General features: G+C 43.1%; 1 protein-coding gene across 2 annotated transcripts in view; it reads right to left on the bottom strand.

Moving 5' to 3' along the window:
- The window catches only part of LTBP2 (latent transforming growth factor beta binding protein 2), a 131,355-nt gene that overhangs the window by 12,599 nt on the left and 94,083 nt on the right, over positions 1 to 24,673 (bottom strand). The window contains exons 13-24 of one of the 2 annotated variants that reach the window (XM_028719712.2): positions 23,760 to 23,779; positions 20,398 to 20,437; positions 18,909 to 19,007; positions 16,211 to 16,336; positions 15,829 to 15,957; positions 14,686 to 14,805; positions 10,234 to 10,359; positions 8,630 to 8,755; positions 3,328 to 3,450; positions 2,301 to 2,426; positions 1,512 to 1,634; positions 1,139 to 1,270 (exon numbers count right to left, since the gene is read on the bottom strand). In XM_028719712.2, coding sequence (XP_028575545.2) covers positions 1,139 to 1,270; positions 1,512 to 1,634; positions 2,301 to 2,426; positions 3,328 to 3,450; positions 8,630 to 8,755; positions 10,234 to 10,359; positions 14,686 to 14,805; positions 15,829 to 15,957; positions 16,211 to 16,336; positions 18,909 to 19,007; positions 20,398 to 20,437; positions 23,760 to 23,779 — 1,290 coding nt within the window. The remainder of the gene's footprint in view (positions 1 to 1,138; positions 1,271 to 1,511; positions 1,635 to 2,300; positions 2,427 to 3,327; positions 3,451 to 8,629; positions 8,756 to 10,233; positions 10,360 to 14,685; positions 14,806 to 15,828; positions 15,958 to 16,210; positions 16,337 to 18,908; positions 19,008 to 20,397; positions 20,438 to 23,759; positions 23,780 to 24,673) is intronic. The other variant, XM_077925599.1, reaches the window with a different exon arrangement.

Raw genomic sequence — 24,673 nt, 5'->3', positions numbered from 1 at the left:
TTGTTGTAAAGTATGCAGGAAGGATGTGACTGTGTCAATGATGTTGGGCACAGCCAGGTCAAAGTAAACAGGCTGTCTGATGGTGCAAAGGTGCTCAACTAACTGCACTTAACCTTCTTTTTTACTTGCAGAGCAGCAAGGAGGTTTTCGGACTTCTCCACCATAAATGCATTTCAGAAACAGATTAACATTGGGTGGGCTTGTGTTTTTCCCCTATGTAGATCACACACACCTATGTGATAATTCCATACTGGACATTAAAATAAACATTGTGGTGACTGGCAAGAGTCACCGTATTAGCTAAAGATTGCATTGCACTAAGGAGAAGCTCTGAAGTCATGACACTAGTAACACCTGTTACTGGGACGGGCAGAAAATAATCATGGTACAGTGGTACCTCGGGTTACATACGCTTCAGGTTACAGACTCCGCTAACCCAGAAATAGTGCTTCAGGTTAAGAACTTTGCTTCAGAATGAGAACAGAAATCGTGCTCTGGTGGCGCAGCGGCAGCAGGAGGCCCCATTAGCTAAAGTGGTGCTTCAGGTTAAGAACAGTTTCAGGTTAAGAACAGACCTCCGGAACGAATTAAGTACTTAACCCGAGGTACCACTGTATTAGCTAAGGAAACAATATGTATCTACATTTTGACACTCCCAAAATGTTAAGGAACTGGAGCTTATCTTTAAGGCATTGAAACAGTGCTGTCTCCAGCAGATCATTTCCCCTTTCACAACTACTATAGGAACCAAGTCCAATATTTACACTGCCCCCCAGCCCCTGCTTATTTGATCTAGTTTGCAACAGAGATAGAGAGAGGGAGAGATGGGTTGGCCAATAAATCCTGGCAGGCTATATTTTATTAAAGGCGCCCAGTACTGAAATGTCTATCTTGTGCATACAGCTCCTTAACAATCTTCCTAATAGGGAAAGAAAAAAGGTGGTTTCTCTTATTGCATTCAAAAAAGGGAGATGCCTAGGCTTAATGAGAGCACAACAAGGCAGAAAGAGGCAGAAGCTTTTGCCTTCATGTTGGTCATGGCTTTCCTCTCCTTTCCTTCATCGGCTGAAGTCCTCCATGACAGAGGCCTTTTCTTGTCTTTTGAATGCCCCAGAGTTTCTACAGACATGGAACCCACCAATGCATTCGCCAAATGATGTGCGATGGAAGCCAGCTGGACATCCCATAATGCAGTGATATGAGCCCAAGGTGTTCTGGCATTCCCATGTGCCACACACGGCATCCCCGTATTCTTCACACTCATCCACATCTGTAATCCAAGGCAAAGCATTTCAAAGTAAGTAGTCAGAAAGACAAACATAATAAGGGAATATACACATCTAAAGCCAAATGGAGTCCTGGCAACAATGTACAACACCACTTCTATGACTACAGTGGTTGATGTGAAAGATAAGAGCCCCTAGCATTTAATAACTGCTATTTGCATTAGATATCACACTAGTTGGCCCTATTCTGTAGACATTTCTCCTCCTTTAGAGTTAACTTCTTACCTATACAATCATCAGTCTCCTGGGAATGTTTGAAGCCAGTTTGACACAAGCAGCTGTAAGATCCTTCTGTATTGAGGCACTGGCCACGCAAACACCTGGACTGGTCTGCACATTCATCTACATCTGGAGAAGGGAATATAAGACGACATAAAAAAGCACAGCATAAATTTGGCAACTTCAAACAAACAACCTTGAAAGAGGGCAGAAGACCAAGGACGGAAGCAGAAAGGGTTGAAAATGAGTGATGGGCAAGTTCAAATGAATTTGAGTTGAATTTGAAGTGGGCCCAAATGAACTTGTTGAGATTGGGGCTTGGGCCAAATTTGAAGTGGGCCCTGTTGCCCTTTCACAGCCACAGCATTCCAAACCACCAATCACCCCTGCCCCAAATTCACCCTTGCAAGTGAGGACCATAGAAGAGAGGCCACATGACAGGAGGTGCATCCACTGACTCTTGGAAGCATCATATTCCTTGGATCTAGGGACATTCCTGAACAGTATCATGAGAGGGTCTAGGCCTTAAGCCTGAAGCTTCCAGTTCCACAAAGCTTCTAAGCCACCGTCTTCTCTCACCAGGTTAATGGAGGGCTAGCAGTGTGGGTTTGGTGATGCTGAATCAAGCTACTTATGAACTGGGCCTGAATTTTGAAGGGAACTTGGACCAATTTGGAAGGAGCAAGGGAAGAAAGACCCTTGGGTTTCCCTGCATGATCTCCAATCACTATTGGCATGAAGGGTCCAAGAGGACAGAGGAGCAGACCAAAGCCATTCTAGCATCTAGGATCTTACCTTGACAGCTGACTCCACCACCAGCATTTGAAAAGCCAAGAGCGCAAATGCAGAAATAGGATCCATGGCTGTTCAGGCATTCGCCATTGGGGCTGCAGATGCCACTGTCCAGACACTCATTCAGATCTACAGGAGAGCAAAGACAGTTTCAGACAACTCGCTCAGACCAGCTGCTACTGAGTATTCTTATTTGTCAGCCCTTATACATAGCCTTCTAGAAAGGACAGCTCTTTCAAGTCCAGCAGCAACGCTCGCTGCATCCTGATGCTTATGCTAGCCACATCTTTTGTTTCCGGAAGGGACATTGCTCTATAGGAGCTTGCAAGAGTTTCCACAAGGGAAAATGCAACTTGGGCATGTTTTGCTTGATTGTATGGAAATGACTTTATTTAAGAGGCACTTGAATTAAGACAGAATACAGAATGAAATGAAGAAGAACACAGAATGAGAACAGTGGTGGGCTCACAATACAAATGAACAGTCAAATGAGGAAAAGAAAAGAGGAAATGGGTAAGGAAAGGGGAAGATCCACTGAATCCAAACATCTTAGTGAATTGTCACAAGCATGTGAAAATAGCTATGCCTTTGAGGCATTTCTTAAAGAGTTGGGGATAGGAAGGAACTGGATGATGTGAAGATCTGAAGATTTCTCCATCTGATCCAGAAGGGATGAGCCCTTTGACCAACCACCTCACACAGAGGGCTGGGAGAGTCCAAGTCTACTGTTTAAATTTATATAGATGGGAACAGGTGCTTATCTTGACAAATGCTCCATTTTTTCTCTCAATTTTTTTGTTGCCAACATGAACACTCTCCCAACCACTGGCTTGGAGAGCTATTCAAGCTTGTGTGGCAATTTCTTCCTGAACCCTAGGAGGTTGGCTTGTACCAGGGCCACATGGTCAGGAATGGGAAGCCCCAAAAGATACTGTTTGTGTTTTCCTTCTTCCCTTTCCTGAGCTAATGGCAAAGACATGGCTCAATGGGAGATGAATGGACAGATCCATGGGGGAAGAATCTGTCATACCTTCACAGATGCTTCCATTGAAGAGCTCAAATCCAGTCCGGCAATGGCACCTGTAGGAGCCTGGTGTGTTTAAGCACTCGCCTCCCAGGCAGTGAGTGTTTGCGTCTTCACATTCATTAATATCTGTCCAAGCAAAGGAAGACATGATTAATGGTAGAGAACTATTTGAACCCATTATAGGAAGCTGCAGCACTTAAACAAGGAGGGGAGGAACACAGCATATAGGAAAATTGGTCCCACGTAGAGGAATTATGCAAGCCTAAGCTCTTTTTAAAACAAAAACAAAAAAAATTGCAAAGAAGAGATATTTACAGAGCACCTATGTGCAAGCTGTTGCAGAAGTAATTTATGTTAGTCAAACCCCAGCTCAATTCTTAGGAAGGTAACAAGCACACATTTCTTTCTCTGTGCAGCTATCTCTACACAGTTGTCTTTGACCCGTATTCTGATGAGTGATATTCTTCTCTAGGTCAGTCTAATCTTTGAAGGAATTCTCCAGCATATCTCTCCCCCAGCTGCCTCGGCGTCAGTCACAGGGGAAGGCAAACACAATCTTTGTCCAGTAAAAGAATAGAATGTGCAGTACTTTGACTTCCTCAAGGAACTGGATCTCCCCCGCACCTCCATCAGCTAATTAAACAGACTCGCTTCCTTTCCTTACTTAAGGGCCATTACATGCATTCAGAAGAGATGTTCACAGCTCCCCAATGAGTGTTCCTGTGTGATACAACAAAAGGTTTTTGCAGATGTAGTGTTATTTGTAGATGTCCTCTTAAACCATCTTAAGGTGTGTACATCTAAAAGAATGTAACTTTGTAAAGTAACACCAAGAAATTATCACACTCATACCCAGTACCGCTTCTTAAGTGCACATCAATTTAGGTAGTCACATCAAAAGATTTCCCCCTGTAAACGTATCTCATATATAAAAAAACTCCCACACAATCAATTACCAGCTGGAGAGAAATGGCAAAATTATACATCTGTTTATTACAGACACAACAATGTCTTTTATGCATAACTCCTGAAGCTTTTACTCTCTATTGTAGAACTTAAGAGCTAGAATTAGGATGGATATTAGCAGCCCCTCCAGACTTCTTTTTTATTGTGTTCATTTGTTCCCATGAGGGTATACTCTTTGTGCCTGCAAAAGTTTTGCAGCATGCCCTGCAACTTGCTGCTGAAATCCTGTAACTTTTTATACCACAAATGTTCTGGGTCCTTTTCTGTCTCCCCTCTGTTGTACTTTAGTGCAAGAGTGCCCTTCCAGGTGACAATAATGTACAGTGGTGCCCCGCAAGACGAAATTAATTCGTTCCGCAATTTTTGTCGTCTAGCGAATTTTTCGTCTTGCGAAGCACGAAATCCCATAGGAATGCATTGAAAATCAATTAATGCGTTCCTATGGTCAAAAAAAGTCCAAACAAAGCCAAATTTGGTACAACAACAGTTTATTAACTGCTCTTTAAAGTCACACATACTGTAAAGAGCAGTTCAAAAATTGAAGGGAAAATAAATTAACTTTATAAACAAAACATGTCTTTGTTTTTAGACAAAGAAAACAAAGTCGCGAGACGTTTTCGTCTTGCAAAGCAAGCCCATAGGGGAAATTCGTCTTGCGAGGCAAATCGAAAACGGAAAAACCTTTCGTCTAGCGAGTTTTTTGTCTTGTGAGGCATTCGTCTTGCGAGGTACCACTGTAATAGCATTGGGGAAGCACCACAGAACAATTAATATAGTGGAATGATGTGTGGACAAAATACACCCACCCCTAATACACTATTGTTGCATCAATGACATGTTGCTGAAAACACCCTTTAAAAAAGCGGTCTTGAGGGGCCCAATGATATTATTTGTAGGACCCTGAAATTTCAGGAGGAAATTATTTGGAAGTAGGAACTGAAGCTGTATATACAAACACGCTGAACATATATCTCTGGCACATTGCTAGGAAACAGCAGAAATTACAGAATGATAGCAGGCATGTGTTCCCTCTTCCCCTGCTCCATAGCCCCCAACACCTGCACCCTTATAAATCAGGGGCTCCCTTTGCAGGGGGAGAAAATGCTAGCAAAATGCACTCCCCCATTTCAGCATGTCGCAGCACACAAGGGTCCTGTGGATTGGTCAGCACACTAGAGGAAAAACAGCTCCAGTTCTTTTTGATAACAAAACCCATCTCATGTTCAGCCTCTTTTCTTGGATTCTTGTTCATTTTATTCTGTGGCCGTTCCTAATATGAAGTGGCAACAAAGCCAGGGTTCCTACCAAGGGTGCACCCAGGAGACAACTGCAGACAGTGCTTACTCTTGATGAATGCACTTGTGATGCAACTGCTTCCAAAGTGTGTTTGTCTCATTCACAAATTATCTTTTTAAAGGTGTATTCCCATAACTGAATAAAACACAAGCCTAAAAATGTGATCCCTTTAAGGGGCAAGAACTGTAGCTCAGTGGCACAACATTTATCTGCAGAAGGTCTTTGCTTCAGTTCCTTGCATCTCCAGATAAGGGCTGGGAAAAGCTCCTGCCTGAAACCTTGTGATCAGTGAGGGCTCGTCTACCCTTCTGCTTGTCCCACTGGAAAACCTGATCTTTACTGCTGAATCACAGCAAACATCAGTCAGGTTTTCTGACCCAGGCCAGGAGGAGCCTGGGTCTCTCTCACTTTCTGTTTTCTGTTTCTTTGTTCTAGGGTTCTGTTCCGTATGATGTAGTGTTAAGGTCTTATAAGTTTCTTATAAGTCTCTTATCAGTCTCTTATAAGGTCTTATAAGTTTGTAAGTTTTATTGGTTTTTTGCTGCAACCGGTTTCTTATGGACTGCGCCAACCCTAACTGTATGGGATTTTTGACCATTTATGCTTATTTGCCTTATGCTTATTGTACAGTCATACCTTGGGTTGAAGTAGCTTCGGGTTAAGCATTTTCGGGTTGCGCTCCGCGGCGACCCAGAAGTAACGGAATGTGTTCCTTCTGGGTTTCGCTGCTCGCGCATGCGCAGACGCTCAAAATGATGTCACATGCATGCGCAGAAGTGGAGAAATGCGACCCGTGCACGTGCAGATGCGGGTTGCGTTGGCTTCAGGATGCGAACGGGGCTCCGGAACAGATCCCGTTCGCATCCAGAGGTACCACTGTACCAGTAAAAGCTCTGGGGACGAAGTACAATTGCCTCTGGTCTATTTTTTTTAGGAACTCTGCTATGTGTTTAAGGTTTTTCCTCCTCCTTTCTGCGTGACAAGACGTTTGCTCCAATTCAGTGGTGAAGAGCGGGTTTTCCTAGGAAAAGTGGGGACATATGGAAAACCTCTCAGACCTGAGCTTTCTAAGCATGAAACCGAGCTAGCTGGACCAATGGTCTGACTCCCATGGACCTATAATGTGTGAAGTAAAGGTAAAGGTAAAGGTACCCCTGACCATTAGGTCCAGTTGTGGCCGACTCTGGGGTTGCGGTGCCCATCTCGCTTTATTGGCTGAGGGAGCTGGTGTACAACTTCCGGGTCATGTGGCCAGCATGACTAATCCACTTCTGGCACACGAAAATGCTGTTTACCTTCCTGCCGGAGCGGTACCTATTTATCTACTTGCACTTAGTGCTTTCGAACTGCTAGGTTGGCAGGAGCAGGGATGGAGCAACGGGAACTCACCCCATTGCAGGGATTTGAACCGCCGACCTTCTGATCAGCAAGCCCTAGGCTCTGCGGTTTAACCCACAGTGCCGCCCGCATCCCAATGCTGTAAAATTTTACAGTAGAGTTTTCAGAACATGAGAAGAGCCTGCTGGATCAGGCCATCTGGTCCAGCACCCTGTCCTCACAGTGGCCAACCAGGTGCCTGTGGGAAACCTGCAAACAGGACCCAAGCGCTCTCTTCCTGAGGATTCCAGCAAATGGTATTTGGAAGCATTGCTGCCTCCAGCTGTGAACCAGTTATGCAGGTCTGCTAGATATGTCCTTATATAGCACACTCATCAACAACTGCAAAAAATTCCAGAGAAGACAAATGTAGTCATCCAAGTAGGAATCCTGTTTATCCAAACTGCAGATTATTCAAATATTTTTGATGCCCTTGGACCATCTGGAGAACAAAATATATCATCGCATGGACCCTGTTCTTGTAAACATGCGAGTTCCTAATTTTGAGTTATGTTGATTTTGTTGAAGCTATGTCCTTTGGTTTCAGCGTGAATCATGGGTGCGTGATTTACTTACATAGTGTCCAGGTTTGTACTTTATGCTTTTGACATGTGCAAGACAGATGTCTGCTTTATCGGTTTTTGGAAGTTCGTAAGAGAAGCAAAAAGAACAGCAAGGAGGAAAATACAGTTGTACATGATTCTTTTATAATACTTGCTTTCCCATTGTGCTGAATCTTCCCAGTTTTAGCCCAATTCCAGGGAGGTGGTGGTGGGGTTTCTAGTGGCACTTTTGTTACTCTTAATTGTGCAACTACCGTTATCCCAGCCCCACCTTAAGAGGAGACTTTTATTTATGTATGTTTACATTTTCCACATCTCCTTTACAAAATTAATTGTTCAAGATAGTTCACAACAATAAAAAGCAATTGATCATCGCTAATTCATTTTTATTTATTTTTTGCTAGTAGCAAATTTATTTCAACTGGCCTATTTAACCGGATAAAAGTTTACCTGTACTGTATTTGCAAACACTTTGTTAAGCTGGTTGTCTGAGCCATTTTCACAATGTTCTCTAATTAATTGTGCATTCACTTTGGCTTTGTTAGTACTTTTTCTATTTTTATGTTGGTATATTTATATCCCTTGCACCCCAGCCTAATTATTCTCCCTTGGTTGTTTTGACACTGAAAATTCAATATATTCCATTCACCCCCTCCCCTAATTTGTGGTTTGAAATCGCTAGGCAGGTTTGTCTCATTTAATCTTTCTGAATAATTATGCACTCGTTCCTTTCACTCCCCTGATCCATTTTCTTTTTTTCCTCTGAATTGCTCTAATTTGAGTTAATGTAAGTTAGCCGAGGAGCTGCAACCAATTCATTAATGAATGTATTAATCTCTGCCAGATATTCTCAACCCAGAGAGTCCCAAATACATTAGGTTGCTGGTGCCCAGGACTTTTGTGAATGGAGGCATAGCCAGAGACAGGAGTAAAATAAGATCAATGTGGCATGAGATGTCCCAGGTGATAAATCATACCGGGGAAGGGAAGAATCAATCCTGATCATAATCTCTGCTTGTCCAGCTATTACACTACATACAGGTTTAATTTGTGGCAAGTGTTACAGTCATTCAACCAGGCAGAATGAAGTCCAGTATCTTTACCTTCACAAGTGAGCTTATTGGATGAGAGCACATAGCCAGTGTCACAGGTTTGGCAAGTGAAGGAACCCTGGGTGTTGGTGCAGATTCCCTGAGGGCAGGCTGCGTGTGAGGCACATTCATCAATATCTAGAGAGGAAAGAACAGACAGTTAGTGATGGGGGATACTGGTCAAGACAGTGTGCCCAAGGAAAAATTCATTCATATTGCAGACTGCCTTGGCAGCATACTCTCAGAGACCTATCTAAAAGGACAGAGTTCTGCCGTTACTCCCTCTAAAACTCATTTCAGAAGCTCATTTAAGTTTCAGAAGCTCATTTAAGTTTCTTCAGCTCAAAGGTTAGGCTTCTTCTGTAGGCGCTCTGCCGTTTTGAAGTAGCTGACGGTGCACCCTTGCAACTGAAAAGCAGAAATAGAGAGTTGTTTTTGTGTGAGAGATGGGTATGAGTGTGTATTTTTGAATCAGGTTAGCCAGTGGCGTAGTGTGGGTTGTCAGCACCCGGGGCAAGGCAAGTAATTTGCGCCCCCTAACCCGTGGATTTGCGCCCCCTAACCCGTGGATTTGCGCCCCCTAACCTGTGGATTTGCCCTAACCCCAGATGTTGCGCCCGGTGCGGCTGGCCCCCCCTGCACCCCCCACGCTACGCCACTGAGGTTAGCCAGATTGATTCGTATGCTGTTGGGGGATTCTTGCTGTTGTCTTGTTGGGCTGTGGATGTGATAAAGGTGAACCAAATGCGGGGGGGGGGGGGAGAAGAAGTAGATTCCTAAGCAAGTCCCAGCTGCACACAAAGTGTACGTGTGAAGCACACAACCCTTCCAAAGAATCTGGGGAATTGTAGCTTGCCTCTCACAGATCAACAGTTCCCAGCACCCTTGAGAAATTACACTTCCCGGGATTCTTGCAGAGGGGAGCTATGTGCCTAAAGCTTCAGTATTGTTGTCCTAGAGCAGTTCCCACTGGGGAAAAACTTTAGAGCCAATCTGAAAGGACAGCAGGACAGACTTGATGAGGAAGTGGGCAGAATAAGCAAACATGTAAGATAGAAAAACCTTATTAAATTGGACCAAAGTCCAGGACTCTAACAGGAGTCAATCAGTTGCCACTGAAATCTCCCTAGCAAAATTATGAAGGCGATGAAAACCCCCAGTTATTTATTGCTAGCAACAGGTATTAAGAGACACTGTCTCTGTACAGGGAAGTTGCTGTTGTTGTTTTAATTTATTACCTACCCTTCACCCTGAGCTCCCAGTGCAGGTTACAACAATTCAAAATACATGACAAACAATTTAAAATAAAATAGGGTGGTGTTCCTAAATATATGCACCTCACATGTTAGTGGCTAAAGAGGTTTAGCTAGCATGGCTGATATGATGTATGTGCAGAATATGAAGCACTGACTAAACAATCCATTTTCTTCAATGAAGCAGATTGCCAATAGTTATCAGCTAAGCATGGGAAGGAAAACTGTGGTCCTCATGTTGCTAGAGTACAACTCCCATCATCCCTGACCTATGGTCACAATAAGGTTGTGGCTACATGCTTCAGGCCAATGTACCATGAAGAGGAAGCTTCCCTGCTCACCACACCTGGCTACAGAATATACCTTCGCACGTTCTTCCATCCCTTGACGCAATATAGCCAATGCCACAAGCCACACAGGAGAAGGAACCCTCAGAGTTGAGACAGAGTCCTCTAGGGCAGGCGTCGTGGGTTGCACACTCATCGATATCTAGAACAAACAAATTATAGAGACAGGGAACAAAGTTTTGATCTATGGGCAATGGACACTGAGCCTTATAGATCAACAGTCAGAGAAGACAAAGAACTCCACGCACGGAAAGGCGTCGAAATGATTGCACGCAAAGTAAGGTGGTCACAGAAGCCTGCGAGAGTCAAGAGCTTGCTACATGGGCAGCATTTTCCACTGCACACCGTAGCACACAATATGGAAAAACCTCTGGGAGCACTTAGAGCCAGCTTGATACATAATGCCAGCAATCAAAATTAGGAACCATAGGAAGGCCTCCAGAAGCATGTGGAAAACTCAGTGCAGAATCTGACACCCGATGCAATGAGGAGATAACAGGATTGCAAGGGCAGAGGGCAGAAGCAGATAGAATTCTGCATGTGACACATTTTCAGCAACTTGGTAGCTGCTAACTGAGCTGCAGGATATCACAGAAAGTTCATGATTCTATCTATGCAGAAGCATTACAGCTACCACCAAGCAAGTAGGCAGTCAGTTTTTCTGCAAGCTTTCTTCCTATTATTTTCAGATCAGACACGTGTCCCTTTTCTGCTCAGTAAAGCTGCTGTTCTTGCTTAAGCCAAGTTTTCTTCTTGAATCTTATTAGCTCTTGCTTCGCTGGACCCAGACACCTCTTCTCCTGCCTTGCTATTACAATCCTTGCCCCCTTCGCACTTTTCTAAGTCCTTCAGCGCTGCATTCTAGTCCCGGTTCTGCTTCACCTCCTGTTCAGTCATCTGGTAATTGTCCAGCCTACCATGCCCTAGATGCTTCTTGATTTGCAGTCTATTGTTATTATTGTTACTAAATTTGTTTTTTTTTTACTTATTATTATTCATTAAATTTGTATAGCGCCCTTCATCCGAAGATCACAGGGCCGTTCGCAACATGAAAATACAAAACGAGAAGACAAAATACAATACAGAAACAAGTGTGAAAACAAAGCAATAATCCCTGCAAACACATTTGAAAGGACGTAATAATAATAATAAAATAATAATAATAATAATAATAATAATAATAATAATAATAATAATAATAATTTTTATTTATATCCCGCCCTCCCTAGCCGAAGCCGGGCTCAGGGCGGCTAACAACACTCAAGTAATCAAACAATCAAATAATCCAACATTCTAAAACATTTCATTATAAAAATTAATTAAAATCGAATTAATGGCAACCGTAGCAAAATTCTGTGCAGGTTGCCAGAGGAGGGAGTCAGGCTGCGCCCTGACCAAAGGCCTGGTGGAACAACTCTGTCTTGCAGGCCCTGCGGAAAGATGTCAGGTCCCACAGGGCCCTAGTCTCTTGTGACAGAGCGTTCCACCAGATTGGAGCCGCAGCCGAGAAAGCCCTGGCTCTAGTTGAGGCCAGCCTAACCTCTCTGAGGCCTGGGACCTTCAGGATGTTTTTATTTGCAGACCGTAGGTTCCTCTGTGGGGCATACCAGGAGAGGCGGTCCCGTAGGTACGAGGGTCCTAGGCCGTATAGAGCCGTATAGACGTAGAATGTTAATCAGCCAAAGCCAAAAGCCAGGCAGCAGGTCCCAGAGTGGACCTATTCACAGACCCAAAGTAATATACAGATAATATATATAGACAATCTGTACAGGTCTAGAATGCATATAGCAGAGACATCACCCTGCCAACAAAGGTCCGTATAGTTAAAGCTATGGTTTTCCCAGTAGTGATGTATGGAAGTGAGAGCTGGACCATAAAGAAGGCTGATCGCCGAAGAATCGATGCTTTTGAATTATGGTGCTGGAGAGTCTTATGCTCTTGAGAGTCCCATGGACTGCAAGAAGATCAAACCTATCCATTCTCAAGGAAATCAGGCCTGAGTGCTCACTGGAAGGACAGATCCTGAAGCTGAGGCTCCAATACTTTGGCCACCTCATGAGAAGAGAAGACTCCCTGGAAAAGACCCTGATATTGGGAAAGATGGAGGACACAAGGAGAAGGGGACGACAGAGGATGAGATGGTGGACAGTGTTCTCGAAGCTACAAACATGAGCCTGACCAAACTGCGGGAGGCAGTGGAAGACAGGAGTGCCTGACGTGCTCTGGTCCATGGGGTCACGAAGAGTCGGACACTACTAAATGACTAAACAACAACAACAAGAAGAATACATATACAAGCTGCATATCTGCATGATGCCAAGCAACCAAACCCATGCTGATGGTGGGGAGTTTAAGCAAAAAAATAAGAGATGTTAGAGAGTGGGACTCGCCCCTGGCCGTATTAGTTCCTGACTGTGCTTTAATCACAGGGCTCGTGTGGGCCATCCATATACCTCAACAAGGAATGTCTATCATAAATCAAGAGAAAACAGGAGCTGAGTGAGGGGATTGCATTTAGGGCTTTTACCTACACACTATTTATTACGGTATTTTATTTTTTTAAAAAACCATCACAGTCTGCCCTGCATCAGGGCTAAAATGAGGAGATGTACAACAAAATAAACTAATTACATACTGAATTTATGCCTAGACAAAAACAAAACAATAAGGATCTATAAGCATTAGCTATTCACTGGTGCAGGACATCAGCAGCGTCCCGGCATGTTAGGAAAGGAGCTGGGATTAGCACACTTATCAATGTCTGCAAAGGGATCCATATTTGTTCAGATTCCAGAAAAGACAAATGGAGTTCAATCTGTTCCTCCCAGGCCTCCGCAGCCACTTTCACTTCATCTTCACAACAAATTTTGACAAAAGAAGAGATTGTGAGACCCCGAGTGATGTAAATAGGCATTGAGCTTTGCTGAAATTGCGGCACCACACAGAGACAGTTAAACCCCTCTGGTCTTAAGAGTGCTCCCTCAGGAACCAGCTCCTGAACCTACAAACAGCGCCATCTGCAGCACAGTTTCAGCACTTGCTGAAACCTGCAGAGAAAGGAGAGGCTTGAGGGGATTTGGAAGAAACGGAACACGCACTGATGCAAGAGGAGGGAAGTAGAATTTTCAACTTAGTCTTGCTGGATTGAGGAAACTAAATTGGCTAACACACACACACACACACACACACACACACACACACACCCCTTAGCTACAAATCAGGAAGCCCTTGGTTTGAAACTGTGGCCTACTGTCGAATAGCAGGGAAAAGACCAGAATTCAGCAGCAGAACACATGATGTGCATGCAATTCAATCCCTGATATAATGAGATAAAAGGACCATGCTGCAGAACAGACAATACTGAGTTAAATGAACACATGGGAAGCTTCCTTACACCCGGTGAGACTATGTTCTTAATCCACCACTTCTCATCCTCAGCCCCTTGATCTGAATAGGCAAAATGGCCAGGGAAAATAACAACATTTGTCTGTCTTGTAAGATAATGGTAAGGATGACAACAATATAACATATGTGAATAACTTTGAATAAGGGCTCATCCAGATTTCCTTTTGTGGCACAGATCTTTCCAGTTTTGTTTCCATGTGTCCGTGTCCGTGTTTGTGTGTGTGTGTGTGTGTGTGTGTGTGTGTGTTTGTCCCTCTGCTTTCCCCAGGAGAACCTGTTGCTTACCGCTGAACCAGAACAAGCAGCAATCAGGTTTGCTGTAGATAAGCTTTATTTCAATAAAATATTGAAATCTTTTAAACCCCCAAATATTTCTAACCCCCCAAACCAGGAGGCTTCATTCCCTGCCTACAAAGAAACCCAACAACCACATTTTAATATTCTTAAACTGTTTCTTAAAAGGGAATTCTGAATACCTCCCTGCATATGCATGTCACTGCATATGCATTGCACCTGGCTATATTTCAGTGCAGCAACCAAGCCATATTGAAAAAGGAGAGGAGAAGCAGCAAAGGGGAAAGCATGTGGCGTTTCTTCCTTTTTCCCAGCAGAGGGCAGCCTCTGTCCAGCACATACTATATCCTGCTGCTTTCGTTTGTGTTTGCCGCCCCCTTGTAGCCAGGAGAGGTAAGAACTCCATGCTAAATCTGTAATCTCAATGAGTGTAGCAAATGAGATGAAGCATCCTTCTAAATCAGTGTTCCCCAACCTTGGGCCTCCAGCTGTTTTTGGACTACAACTCCCATCATCCCTCGCTAGCAAGACCAGTGGTCAAGGATGATGGGAATTGTAGTCCAAAAACAGCTGGAGGCCCAAGGTTGGGGAACACTGTTCTAAATAAGCATTTGCTGAGGATGCAGATGTGCTATGTTAGTAAGAAGTGAAAGTAAAGCACAACTGGATATTCAAGGAGATAATTTTTTGCATGCAAATATACAAGGCCTTTCAAAGTAGCTTCGGAATAGTCAAGTTACCCCCCAAAATGGGGTTTTTGCACACTCACCTTCACACTGTCCCCTGTGACTCATGGTGTAGCCTGTTTTGCACTCACAGAGATAAGAGCCAGGTGTGTTGACACACTGCCCTCCGCGACAAACATCTGGCTGGTCACACTCATTTAGATCTGTTAACACAGAGAGATATGTCCCTTCAGCAAAAGGACTGGATCCAAAGAGCTCTAGTTGTGGGCCAAGCAGCTAGATAGCATCACCTCCATTACCTATACATTACCACCCCAGCCTATTAATTAATTTGCACCCCTCCTCAGTGCAAGATTCAGCAATATAAGAAATGCAAACACAGCATTTTTGTATGCCCGTATTAGGGTTTTCCACACTTCCTCTCGTCCTGCTGCTCCTCCTGGTGGAAGCTGCTGAATCGGATGGGCGTTTGCTCAGATTTAGCACTAAAGAGCAGGTTTTACCTGGGAAGGGAGTGGGGTCAAGAGGGAAACCACGTGAGCCCATGCCTAGAAACCACTCGGACCCACACTTTCTAGGCAAGGGGCAAGCAAAAGTGTGGGTGAGTCCTTACTGTTGCTCTTCCATTTGTTTATCACCACCTTGCTGATGCATTACAGTGGTACCTCAGGTTACATACGCTTCAGGTTACAGACTCCGCTAACCCAGAAATATTACCTCGGGTTAAGAACTTTGCTTCAGGATGAGAACAGAAATCGTGCTCCGGCGGCGTGGCGGCAGCGGGAGGCCCCATTAGCTAAAGTGGTGCTTCAGGTTAAGAACAGTTTCAGGTTAAGAACGGACCTCCAGAACGAATTAAGTACTTAACCGGAGGTACCACTCTATTCACTGTCCTACCCCTAGGAAAACTGAAAGTGATCCAGTGTAATGACAAAGCCATAAAAGAACAAGCAGGATGACAACTTTCAGACCACTCAGTCCAGTTTCTGTTCCCATATGTAAGCACTAATGAAAGAGGTAGGCAAAGTTGCCAGAGGAAGTTTTCTTGGACACAGAGAAGAGAGCAGAGCTGTCCCACTCCAAGGAGGCAGAGAAGGAAAAGTTCCAGCTACAAGACAGATCAAAAGCACACTCCTGTCCCACTAATCTGCAAATAGATGCAGAGAAACTCGGTCAGGCAACTTGCTTTATCTTCTACTGGTGGGTGCCACAAAAACATAACTCACCCTGACATGTTTGTGTGTTCTGTGAGGTGAAAAGAGTGTACCCAGAGAAACAGAGGCAAGAATAGGAGCCCTCATTGTTGAGGCAGTGGCCCTTCCCATTGCATGGATTTCTCTCACATTCGTCAACATCTGAAACAAGAGGAGATAATCAAGGTCAGCTGGCATTACTATGCACCTCTATCCTTCCTAGAGGTAGCACAAAGGCTGTAAAACTGTAGACTGGAATCTAAAGACCATGCATGAAGTTTCCTCATCATCCCGACTATGCTCTGGCACTTCCCAACTGCATTCCCTGAACATTCAAGTGGTCCTTTGGATGGTACCTTGCTGCCCCAGGTATACAATTCTCCCATAGAAACAAAACCAGGTGTCAATGAAATACCAATGCAATAGGAGTGACTTGGATGCTGTCGGTAACCAGGGTAACACAGACAGGCATATCCTCCTGGCAAGTTCACACAGCTGCCTGGACCACAGATGTTGGGTGAAGAGGAGCAGGCACTCATTTCTGAGAATGAAGAAAGAGTATTGTCAGGAGACAAGCAGTGAACACAGTGGTTTCTCAGTTTTTAAAGCACATGAATTGTCCAAGGCCCTGGGAAGGCTTGTAAGCTGTCAAGGTGATTCTGAAGACCTCTTCCTATGTTCTTATCAATTTACATAATTGACTGCCACAAGATGTGGCAATAGCCATTGGTTTAAATAGTGCCAAAAGGGGATAGCATGGCATGCACTGAACGATCAGTGTACAAAATTCTGCTTCCAGTAGTTTCCACTTTGGATTGCATCAATTCATTGTCAAGCTCATCAGGACAGTGGAACTCAACTCAGCAAGAGCTGAATAACAGCCACACCTCTAAAGAGTCTTGGGGCTCATCCAGACTTCCTTTTGGAACACGCTTTTCCAGGCACAGGTCTGTGTTTTCAAGAGTTTGGGGGGGGGTTGCCCCAGAGCTTTCCCCACAAAAAAGCATCATTTACTGCTGAATCGAAGCAAATAGCAATGCACAGAAACCCAATTGCTATTTCTCCCATCCAGTGAAAAAACACAGGTTTTCCTGGGGGAAACGCTGGGACAAAAAACCCCAACAGCATTCAGACTCAGAGCTTTAAATCCCAGACCTGTACCTAGAAATGTGACACAAAAGGAAGTTGGGATGAGCCCTTAAAACAATCTCGTCATCCAACCAGCTTGAAAACAAACCCACTCAGACAAAAAAGGCTATTGAGAGCCAGACTGTGTGAGAGAGGTTCTTTCCAAGAAAGTTTAATACGAAGTGTAAGGACATTGGTAGAACTACCAGACATTAGACAATGCTGAAATAACACAGCTGCCATTATCTAAGCAGTAAACACATTGTCTCTTGAGGTCACAGAACTTCCCACTCCACCAGAAAACCCCCATGACTTAGCTCTGTAAAGGACAAGAGACATTTTGCACATTTTCCTGCCCTGCCTATTCAACAGTGGAGGTCCTAACTCTTCTGATCTTTGCCATGCCATTGTCCATAAGTGCTCTTTTATTATATAAAAGGGACTCTGGTTTTACTTCTGTGTTTGCTAGGAAGAGTCTATTTGATGCTGTTTGGTTTCTAGGCACTTTCCCTGCAGACTGTGTGCAGCCTGGAAATAAGTATCTGGCAAGACTATGCTTGTCTGGGCCAAATTGGGAGTCACCTATGTCATGAGGATCAAAGGGAAATTCACTGTGTCTTTCAAATACTAAAACACCCACTATATGAAGCCTGGCCCAGCTGTTCTTTCCAAGTGAAGCTAGATAGTGCAAAACCTCTTTTTGAACTAGCATAAAAGCTAAGAGGCTGAGCTGTGAACCAGGAAACACCTAGTTCAAATATCATCTGTGCCACTAGGTGGTTCTGGGCTAGCCTTCTCTCGGGTTCAAGAGGTTTTTTGTTTGTCCCATGCTGTCCAGGCATGGGTCTCAGCAGTTCTCTGTTTGCCTTGCCACTTTCCCAGGGAAAACCTGCTCTTTACTGCCGAATCAGAGCAAACATCCATCCGCAGAAAACCTGGTTGATGTTTGCTCCAATTCAGCGGTAAAGAGCAGGTTTTCCCAAGGGAAAGTGGTGGGACGAACGCAAGTGCGGATGAGCCCCAAGTCTTTCATTTTACAGTACGAGGAATAATAATACAGGGTTGTTGTACACATTGCAGAGATAAGGTCTGCATAGTGCTTTGAACACTGAAAAAGCACCATATGCTAAGTATAACAGTTATTTGAAAATCTACAGGGATTTAGCAGAAAAAGACCCAGAATGAGATAGAAACAGCTGTGTGAGGATGGTAGTAATACTCAAGAGCTATTACTACAAGTAATACAGGTAATACTCAAGAGCTATTATTAGGCTGGAATGCATCTTTTATAAGTGTTATTAATACAGTACAGAAAGCAGAAGCAGGAAAGAAGATTAACGCGCGTTCAGTTTTAAAATTCAGGCCAATGTAAGTTTTCATTGGAATTTTTAAAAAGTCAAGAAATGCAAAAATTAAAAGAACTACTATGTTTGAAAATGTGCTTAAAGCAAAGAGATTGCTACATTTCCTTTTAAAATCAGTAAATCATATCTTTCTCCTGCAGCCTGGTCTCTTGTGTGAACCAAAAGAAATGCTTCATCTGCTCTCTGCTTCCCTTGCCCAGACAAACCCTGAGCGGTTGGCCAAAAACAAACCTCAGCCATGAGTTGTGGCTTGTTTGGAGTTAAGACAAAACACAAGACCAAGTTTGCATGTAATGTTAAGCCAAACCATAGCTTAGCTCTCAATAGTCTGGAAGCAGCAGTGGTGGCAATGAGGGAAGAACAAAGTAGCCACAAATTTTGGTCTGTGCATCAGCAGGCTTAGTTTGGCTTTTTTAAAGCACAACTCCACCCAAAAGAATCATGGGAACTGTAGTTTACCCTTCACAGAGCTACAATTCCCAGCACCCTTAACAAATTACAGTTCCCACAGTTCCCATGATTCTTGTTGTGAAGGGAAGTATAGAAATGTAATAAATAATAATAATAATAATAATAATAATAATAATAATAATAAAAAATACTAGGGCACTGCTGACATACCTGTAAATAGTGTTGCTACCTCTGTTGGAGCAGCATTCTCCCCTATAGATCCTGGAAGTGGCTGGGCAGGGAAATGGGGAGAAATCTTTACTGGATCCACTGCAAAAGATATAAAGAGAAGTGAAACCAACTATGATCCAATTTTATCATTATTTGTTTATTAAATTTGTATGTCGCCCCTTCATCCAAAGATCACAGGGTTTCACAAGATAAAAATACAAAATGGGAATACAAAATACATAATAAAACAAAAACAAACCAATAACCCCCCCTCCCACAAATACATTTAAAAGGACACAGAATGCCACTCAGCCACAGTTATAGGGACACATTTTTGCCTGGCGCCTAAAGATACGTAATGAAGGCGGCAGGTGAGCCTCCCCGGGGAGAGCATTTCACAAATGGGGAGCCACCACAGAAAAGGCCCGTTCTCATGTTGCAGGATCTGAGTCAGTTCATACGAGGAGAGGCAATTCTTGAGGTAGGTCCTGCGATCCTGAGTTGTTTAATGTTTTATAGGTCAAAACCAGCACTTTGAATTGGACCTGGAAGCTATTTGGCAGCCAGTGCAGTCGGGCCAGAATTAGTGTAATATGCTCAAACCGTCTTGCCTCTGTGAGCAACCTGGCTGCCAAATTTGGCACCAGATGAAGTCTCCAAACCATTTTCAGAGGCAGCCCCATATACAATGCATTGCAGTAATGTTAGACAATGAGCAGGAATCCACTGGACAATGCAATCCTATGCAATGAATTCAGCGCAGCTTAGTTGTGAATGTACATGAAATGTATAAACCTTGCAGATGGAACAGCAGAGGAGGAGTTGGGGGAGGTCAAAAGCTTTTACAACACAACAGTAAAAATAAAAGTGTTAAAAGAGGCAATATAATAATCCATGAAACCTGATAGATATACAGCATCCTTAAACCTCATAATGTGTATTGAGTTTTGTATTAGTCGTGTGCTTTTAATTAATATTTATATATTATTCTTTTTAGTGATCCCTATGCATTTTTGTATATTACCACCTGAGAATTGCTTCCCATGCTGACTATTAATTCTTCTAATAGTGCCGCCCTATGCACGTTTAACATGGGAGCAAGTTTCACTAAACTCAGTCAGACTTGTGAGTAAACGTACAGAGGATTGTACTGTAAATCAAACAAAACTTTTTTTAAAAAAAAATACCCTATGCAGCAGCCTGTGAAGCTACAGCTAAAACACAAATACATTTCGCAGAGCATCTTGTGAAAGATACAGCATTTCCCAGACTCCTCCCACGCAGCAGACTCGGTGTCTGCCCAGTTCTTCTGCCCAGAAATAACCACGCAATAAACTATAGACCGTATTTAGAAGAGCCCATTGAAAAGAAAAACATTTTCCTTTTCCCAGGCACCAAAATTATCAGCACAGACTGAGATCTTTCATCCTTTTTTATTTTTTGGCCCCTTTCTTAGTTACTGGATTCAGCAAGTTACTTTGCAATTTACCTGGGCTAATGTCAGTTTCTTCGATAACATCCTCTGCATCCTGTGAACAAAAAATACAAATGCAATGATTGGCTGGATTCACCTAACCAGGAAGAAATAATTTCCCCAATATAGGAGCTTTCTTCTTTACCTATTCCCTCTTCAGCGTATTGTATCAATAGAGAAAGGTGTTGTTGCCGATTTACAATCCCCACAGTTTATTAAGATGAAAATATCATCCTTAGTGAAGTGCAATCAAACCCCAGGTACCTAAATTTGCTCAAATTCATCTACAATCATCTCACTCCAGGTTCTTTGACACACTAGTTTAATTCAGGTGTCAAGTTCCACATCCTCCAAACCACAGATAGGGCTGTGGTGGATGATCAGGAACAAGATGCTTGAAATGGGCCTATGATTTTCCCTCTTAATCTCATTCTACATTCTTCAGCATCTTGCAGCCAGACATGCGCACTGATTATCCATTTTCAGCAGGTGCCAAAATAGACACTGGAAAGAAAGTAGCAGCAACATGAGATCAAACAGCTGCAAAAAAAAAAAAATCAGTGGTAAAAACCAACAGCTGTACAGGAAGACAATAACCTTTATTCTCAATGTGTTTCAACAGAAATCTTCTCTCAAGGGGTGTGGTCTTTGCAAATAAAACAGATGGATTCACTCGCCTTAGTACTGATGGCCAGAAAACTTCCTCCAGAAAACCTGTTTATTTAAAATTCATCCTCATTCAAGTGCACAAAGCTTATATGGTGGATAGACTATGCCTGCTCTTCATTGAACATTCATTCTGATTTGTTTACGGGGTGGTTATTTATCAATGAGCATTCACCCTGCGTTCATCCAGATTTGCTTGCCGAGTGTTTACACGTCTTCTTGTTAATCATTTGTTCATTCTGCACTTTTCAGTGTATTTCCCCATTGCTTTTCTAACTGCAAGAAGTCTGTAGGTGGTTGGTTGTTGTGCTAGGTCAGTGTTTTCCAAACTTGGGTCTCCAGATGTTTTCAGACTACAGTCCCCATCATCCCTGACCACTGGTCCTGCCAGCTAGAGATAATGGGAGCTGTAATCCAAAAACAGCTGGAGACCCAAGTTTGGGAAACACTGTGCTAGGTCAACAGAGCCCTTTAATCCACTTTAATTGAGCAAAGTTTTGGCATACACTTGAATCCCTCCCACAAAATACTGACAGTCTGGAGGCACCTTATGTTTCTGACAAAGGTCAACCATCTTCAAAATCATGACCGATGGACGTTTTCTGAGAAGGTGAGCAGATCCAATAGCCTTCTTTCATTGCAAAGACCACTTGCCTTTAAAGCATTTGTCCCAAATTGCATCTGCAATAAAGGGTGCTGGGGTTTTAAGATTTAATAAATAATAAAATTTGGTTGTCCCATACAGCTGCTGTGGTGCTTTTTTCATTTTGGTTGTTTTTGTGTTAGAGAGGAAGCCTCTGTCAAAGACAGAGAGATAAGGATAACATGGAAAGTGACTTTCCCTGGTTCTCGATAACCTTTGGGGAAGTCTCTGGGATGCTTGTTGTCAGTAGTGCGAAAGAGTCTTGGATACATTAAGACACGGAATTGCATAAGGTGTTTTAAAAACTAGGCAATCAAACTCCTTCGCCTGCCAACACCTGAACTTCTGTTGCCCTGCCTATAACAGAGTTAACACTTCTCTAAATCTGCTGCTGACGGAGTCTTCCAAATTAACGACAGTAATTACACTTTTGGTGATAGGTGATCTTAACAACAACATAAAGACATTAAATAATCAGGCTTTTGTTGCACATCTTTCTCCATTGTATCAATAAAACACAAAAGAAACGATGGAACACTCATACTATTGAAAAGAGATACTCTGAGACTTATCTTGGATATTAAGGTAATTCAATTCTGACAGAGCACAAATTCCATCCAACAGCTATTAAAGAATTATAAGTCTATATTTTGACTTCTTACGGTACAGTCTTAAGTGGGATGGGAAACTGGTGAATCAACTGCCACTTCTAAAGCTGTGCCACCTTTTGCTGGTTAAGGTGTTAGGTGTGTATGTGTGCATGTCTGTGTGCAGCGGATATATTGTCCTTCCCCCCCCCCCACGTGATTTAAATCCACATGGTTTCCAGTGGAGAAAGGGGGGGGCTGCTCCAGGCTGAGGTGGGGGGCACTGGTTCTGGTGTCTCTTTCTAATGAATGAAGGGGACTTGGATACAGCGGGTTGAAACTGCTGCCATCCTGTCCATGCCCTGCTCCTGGAATGCTTGTTTCAGGGCCCATCATCCAAACTGCCCTCCACAGAGATATGTGCCTGTGGAGGTATCTGCCAGGGCAGTGGAGGTCTCTGTAAAGGGTATGTCCCTCCACCAGAAAAACTCTTCTCCAGCTCTGAAGAGGCACCTTTGCTCCATCCCAACACCCTTTAACCAGCAGAAACGATCGCTGAATGGTGAAGTTAATTTCCCCATGCAATATGCCAGATGTTTCTGAATCCTTCTTTCATTTTCCTTCCTTCCTACCCCTCTTCAACCTACAGTTAGGGTTGCTCTAAAATGAAGTTAATTTCACTGTGCAATGTGGCTGACTTTTGAGAAGCATTCTTTCCTTTCCCCAATATGTCCCTAAAGCAATTTTAGCAGCTGCTATCCATTATACACTTTGCTTATTCCTGTCTTTCAAATGGCCCACTAAAAGTAGGGCTTGATTGTTCTCTGTTCTACACCTTAGGACCTGGTATATCACTTCTAAAAAACATATTTCAAGTCTTTATTTATTTATTTTAAAATGAGGACTTTACAAGGATGAATTTACAAGGTTATCTTTGAACCCTAAGGTGGATCTTCCATATCACTTTTTATTAAAACTTCAGGAAGTTATTTACTGAAAATGGTTTGTTCTTCATTCATTCAGTTTTTAAACTACACATTTGCTATGCATATCCCAAACATTAAGGGTATGCTCACATTAGCGCTTACTCTGTATTCCGTACACTCTGACTGCTATTTCTGAAGCCATACTCACATGGCATTAGCCACAATTCATATGGATCCTGTAGTTTCCTGACAAAGACTGCTGTTTAGGCACACACACCACACGAAACCAGCTTCAATCCCACTAGAAAACTGGATGCGGAGTAATGTGAATATTTCAGACAGTCATTGCACATGTGCAGATGACAGCATCATGAACAAGAGGGGAATGGGGAAACCCAAAAAGTCATGTACATCAGGTAAAGGTATTCCTACCCCCTCTCTGACATGAACAACACTGTGCAAATGCGGTTTGAAACACAGCAAGGAAAAATGACTTCACTGCATTTTAAGCCTCTAACGTGAGCATAAGTTGCTAGCAGCAAAAATTTTACTCACCTGATCTTCTTCAGAATCCCCTGTAAAATGACATAAGAGAATTGAGTACATTAATTAAGTAAATTTGTAAGTGCAGTCAGAATTCACTTTGGAATTCGAATTCCCTTGTTTGGTTTTGCACAAATGCTGCTTTACACTTTATCACTGAGGTGTCACTCAGTAATGCCATTGCTCAAGACTTGAACTTGCTTGGTGGCTTCAGGAAAGCCTCTGCTTCCTTAGCTCCAGCCCTCCCCACTTCCCAGCAATGCTATTTATTTGTTTTCTTACCCTTATATCCTGCCTTTCTTCTGTCCTGGAAACCAAGGCGGCACAGATGTGGTTCCCATATACGTATTTATTTATAAGATTTCTTACCCACCCTTCACTTTTAAGGTCTAGAGCAGCTTGGACCAGTATAATCATACAATTATAAAACAGTTAATGTACATGGTTAAAAAAAACAAGTAAGCCAATTCCAGGGGGGGGAAAGCAGCACCGTCTAGACCAGGCATCCCCAAACTCAGCCCTCCAGATGTTTTGGGACTACAATTCCCATCATCCCTGACCACTGGTCCTGTTAGCTAGGGATGATGGGAGTTGTAGTCCCAAAACATCTGGAGGGCCGAGTTTGGGGATGCCTGGTCTAGATTGAACAAAACAAAGAAGAGGTGGAGCCCACGAAAATGCCTTAATTATCAAGAGGCCAGGGTAGAAAGGTACATCTTCAGCATACAACAGAAGGTGTCTAATGAAACTAGATGCTAGAGCCCCATAGGTAGGGAGTTCTATAATGCTGAAAACAGCGTTTTAAGAATTAATAGGATAATGCAGGTGAAGTGATTGAGCACTTAGATATGCTATATAAAAAGTAAGTATTTTTATTAACATATCCATGATGGCAGCATTTGTTTCTGAGACCATTAGCCAGGTAC

Source organism: Podarcis muralis, chromosome 1 (genome assembly GCF_964188315.1).
Source record: "Podarcis muralis chromosome 1, rPodMur119.hap1.1, whole genome shotgun sequence".
NCBI classification, from domain to species: Eukaryota; Metazoa; Chordata; class Lepidosauria; order Squamata; family Lacertidae; genus Podarcis; species Podarcis muralis.
Note: the sequence above shows the minus strand (reverse complement) of the source record. Positions and strands in the feature narration are given on the sequence as shown.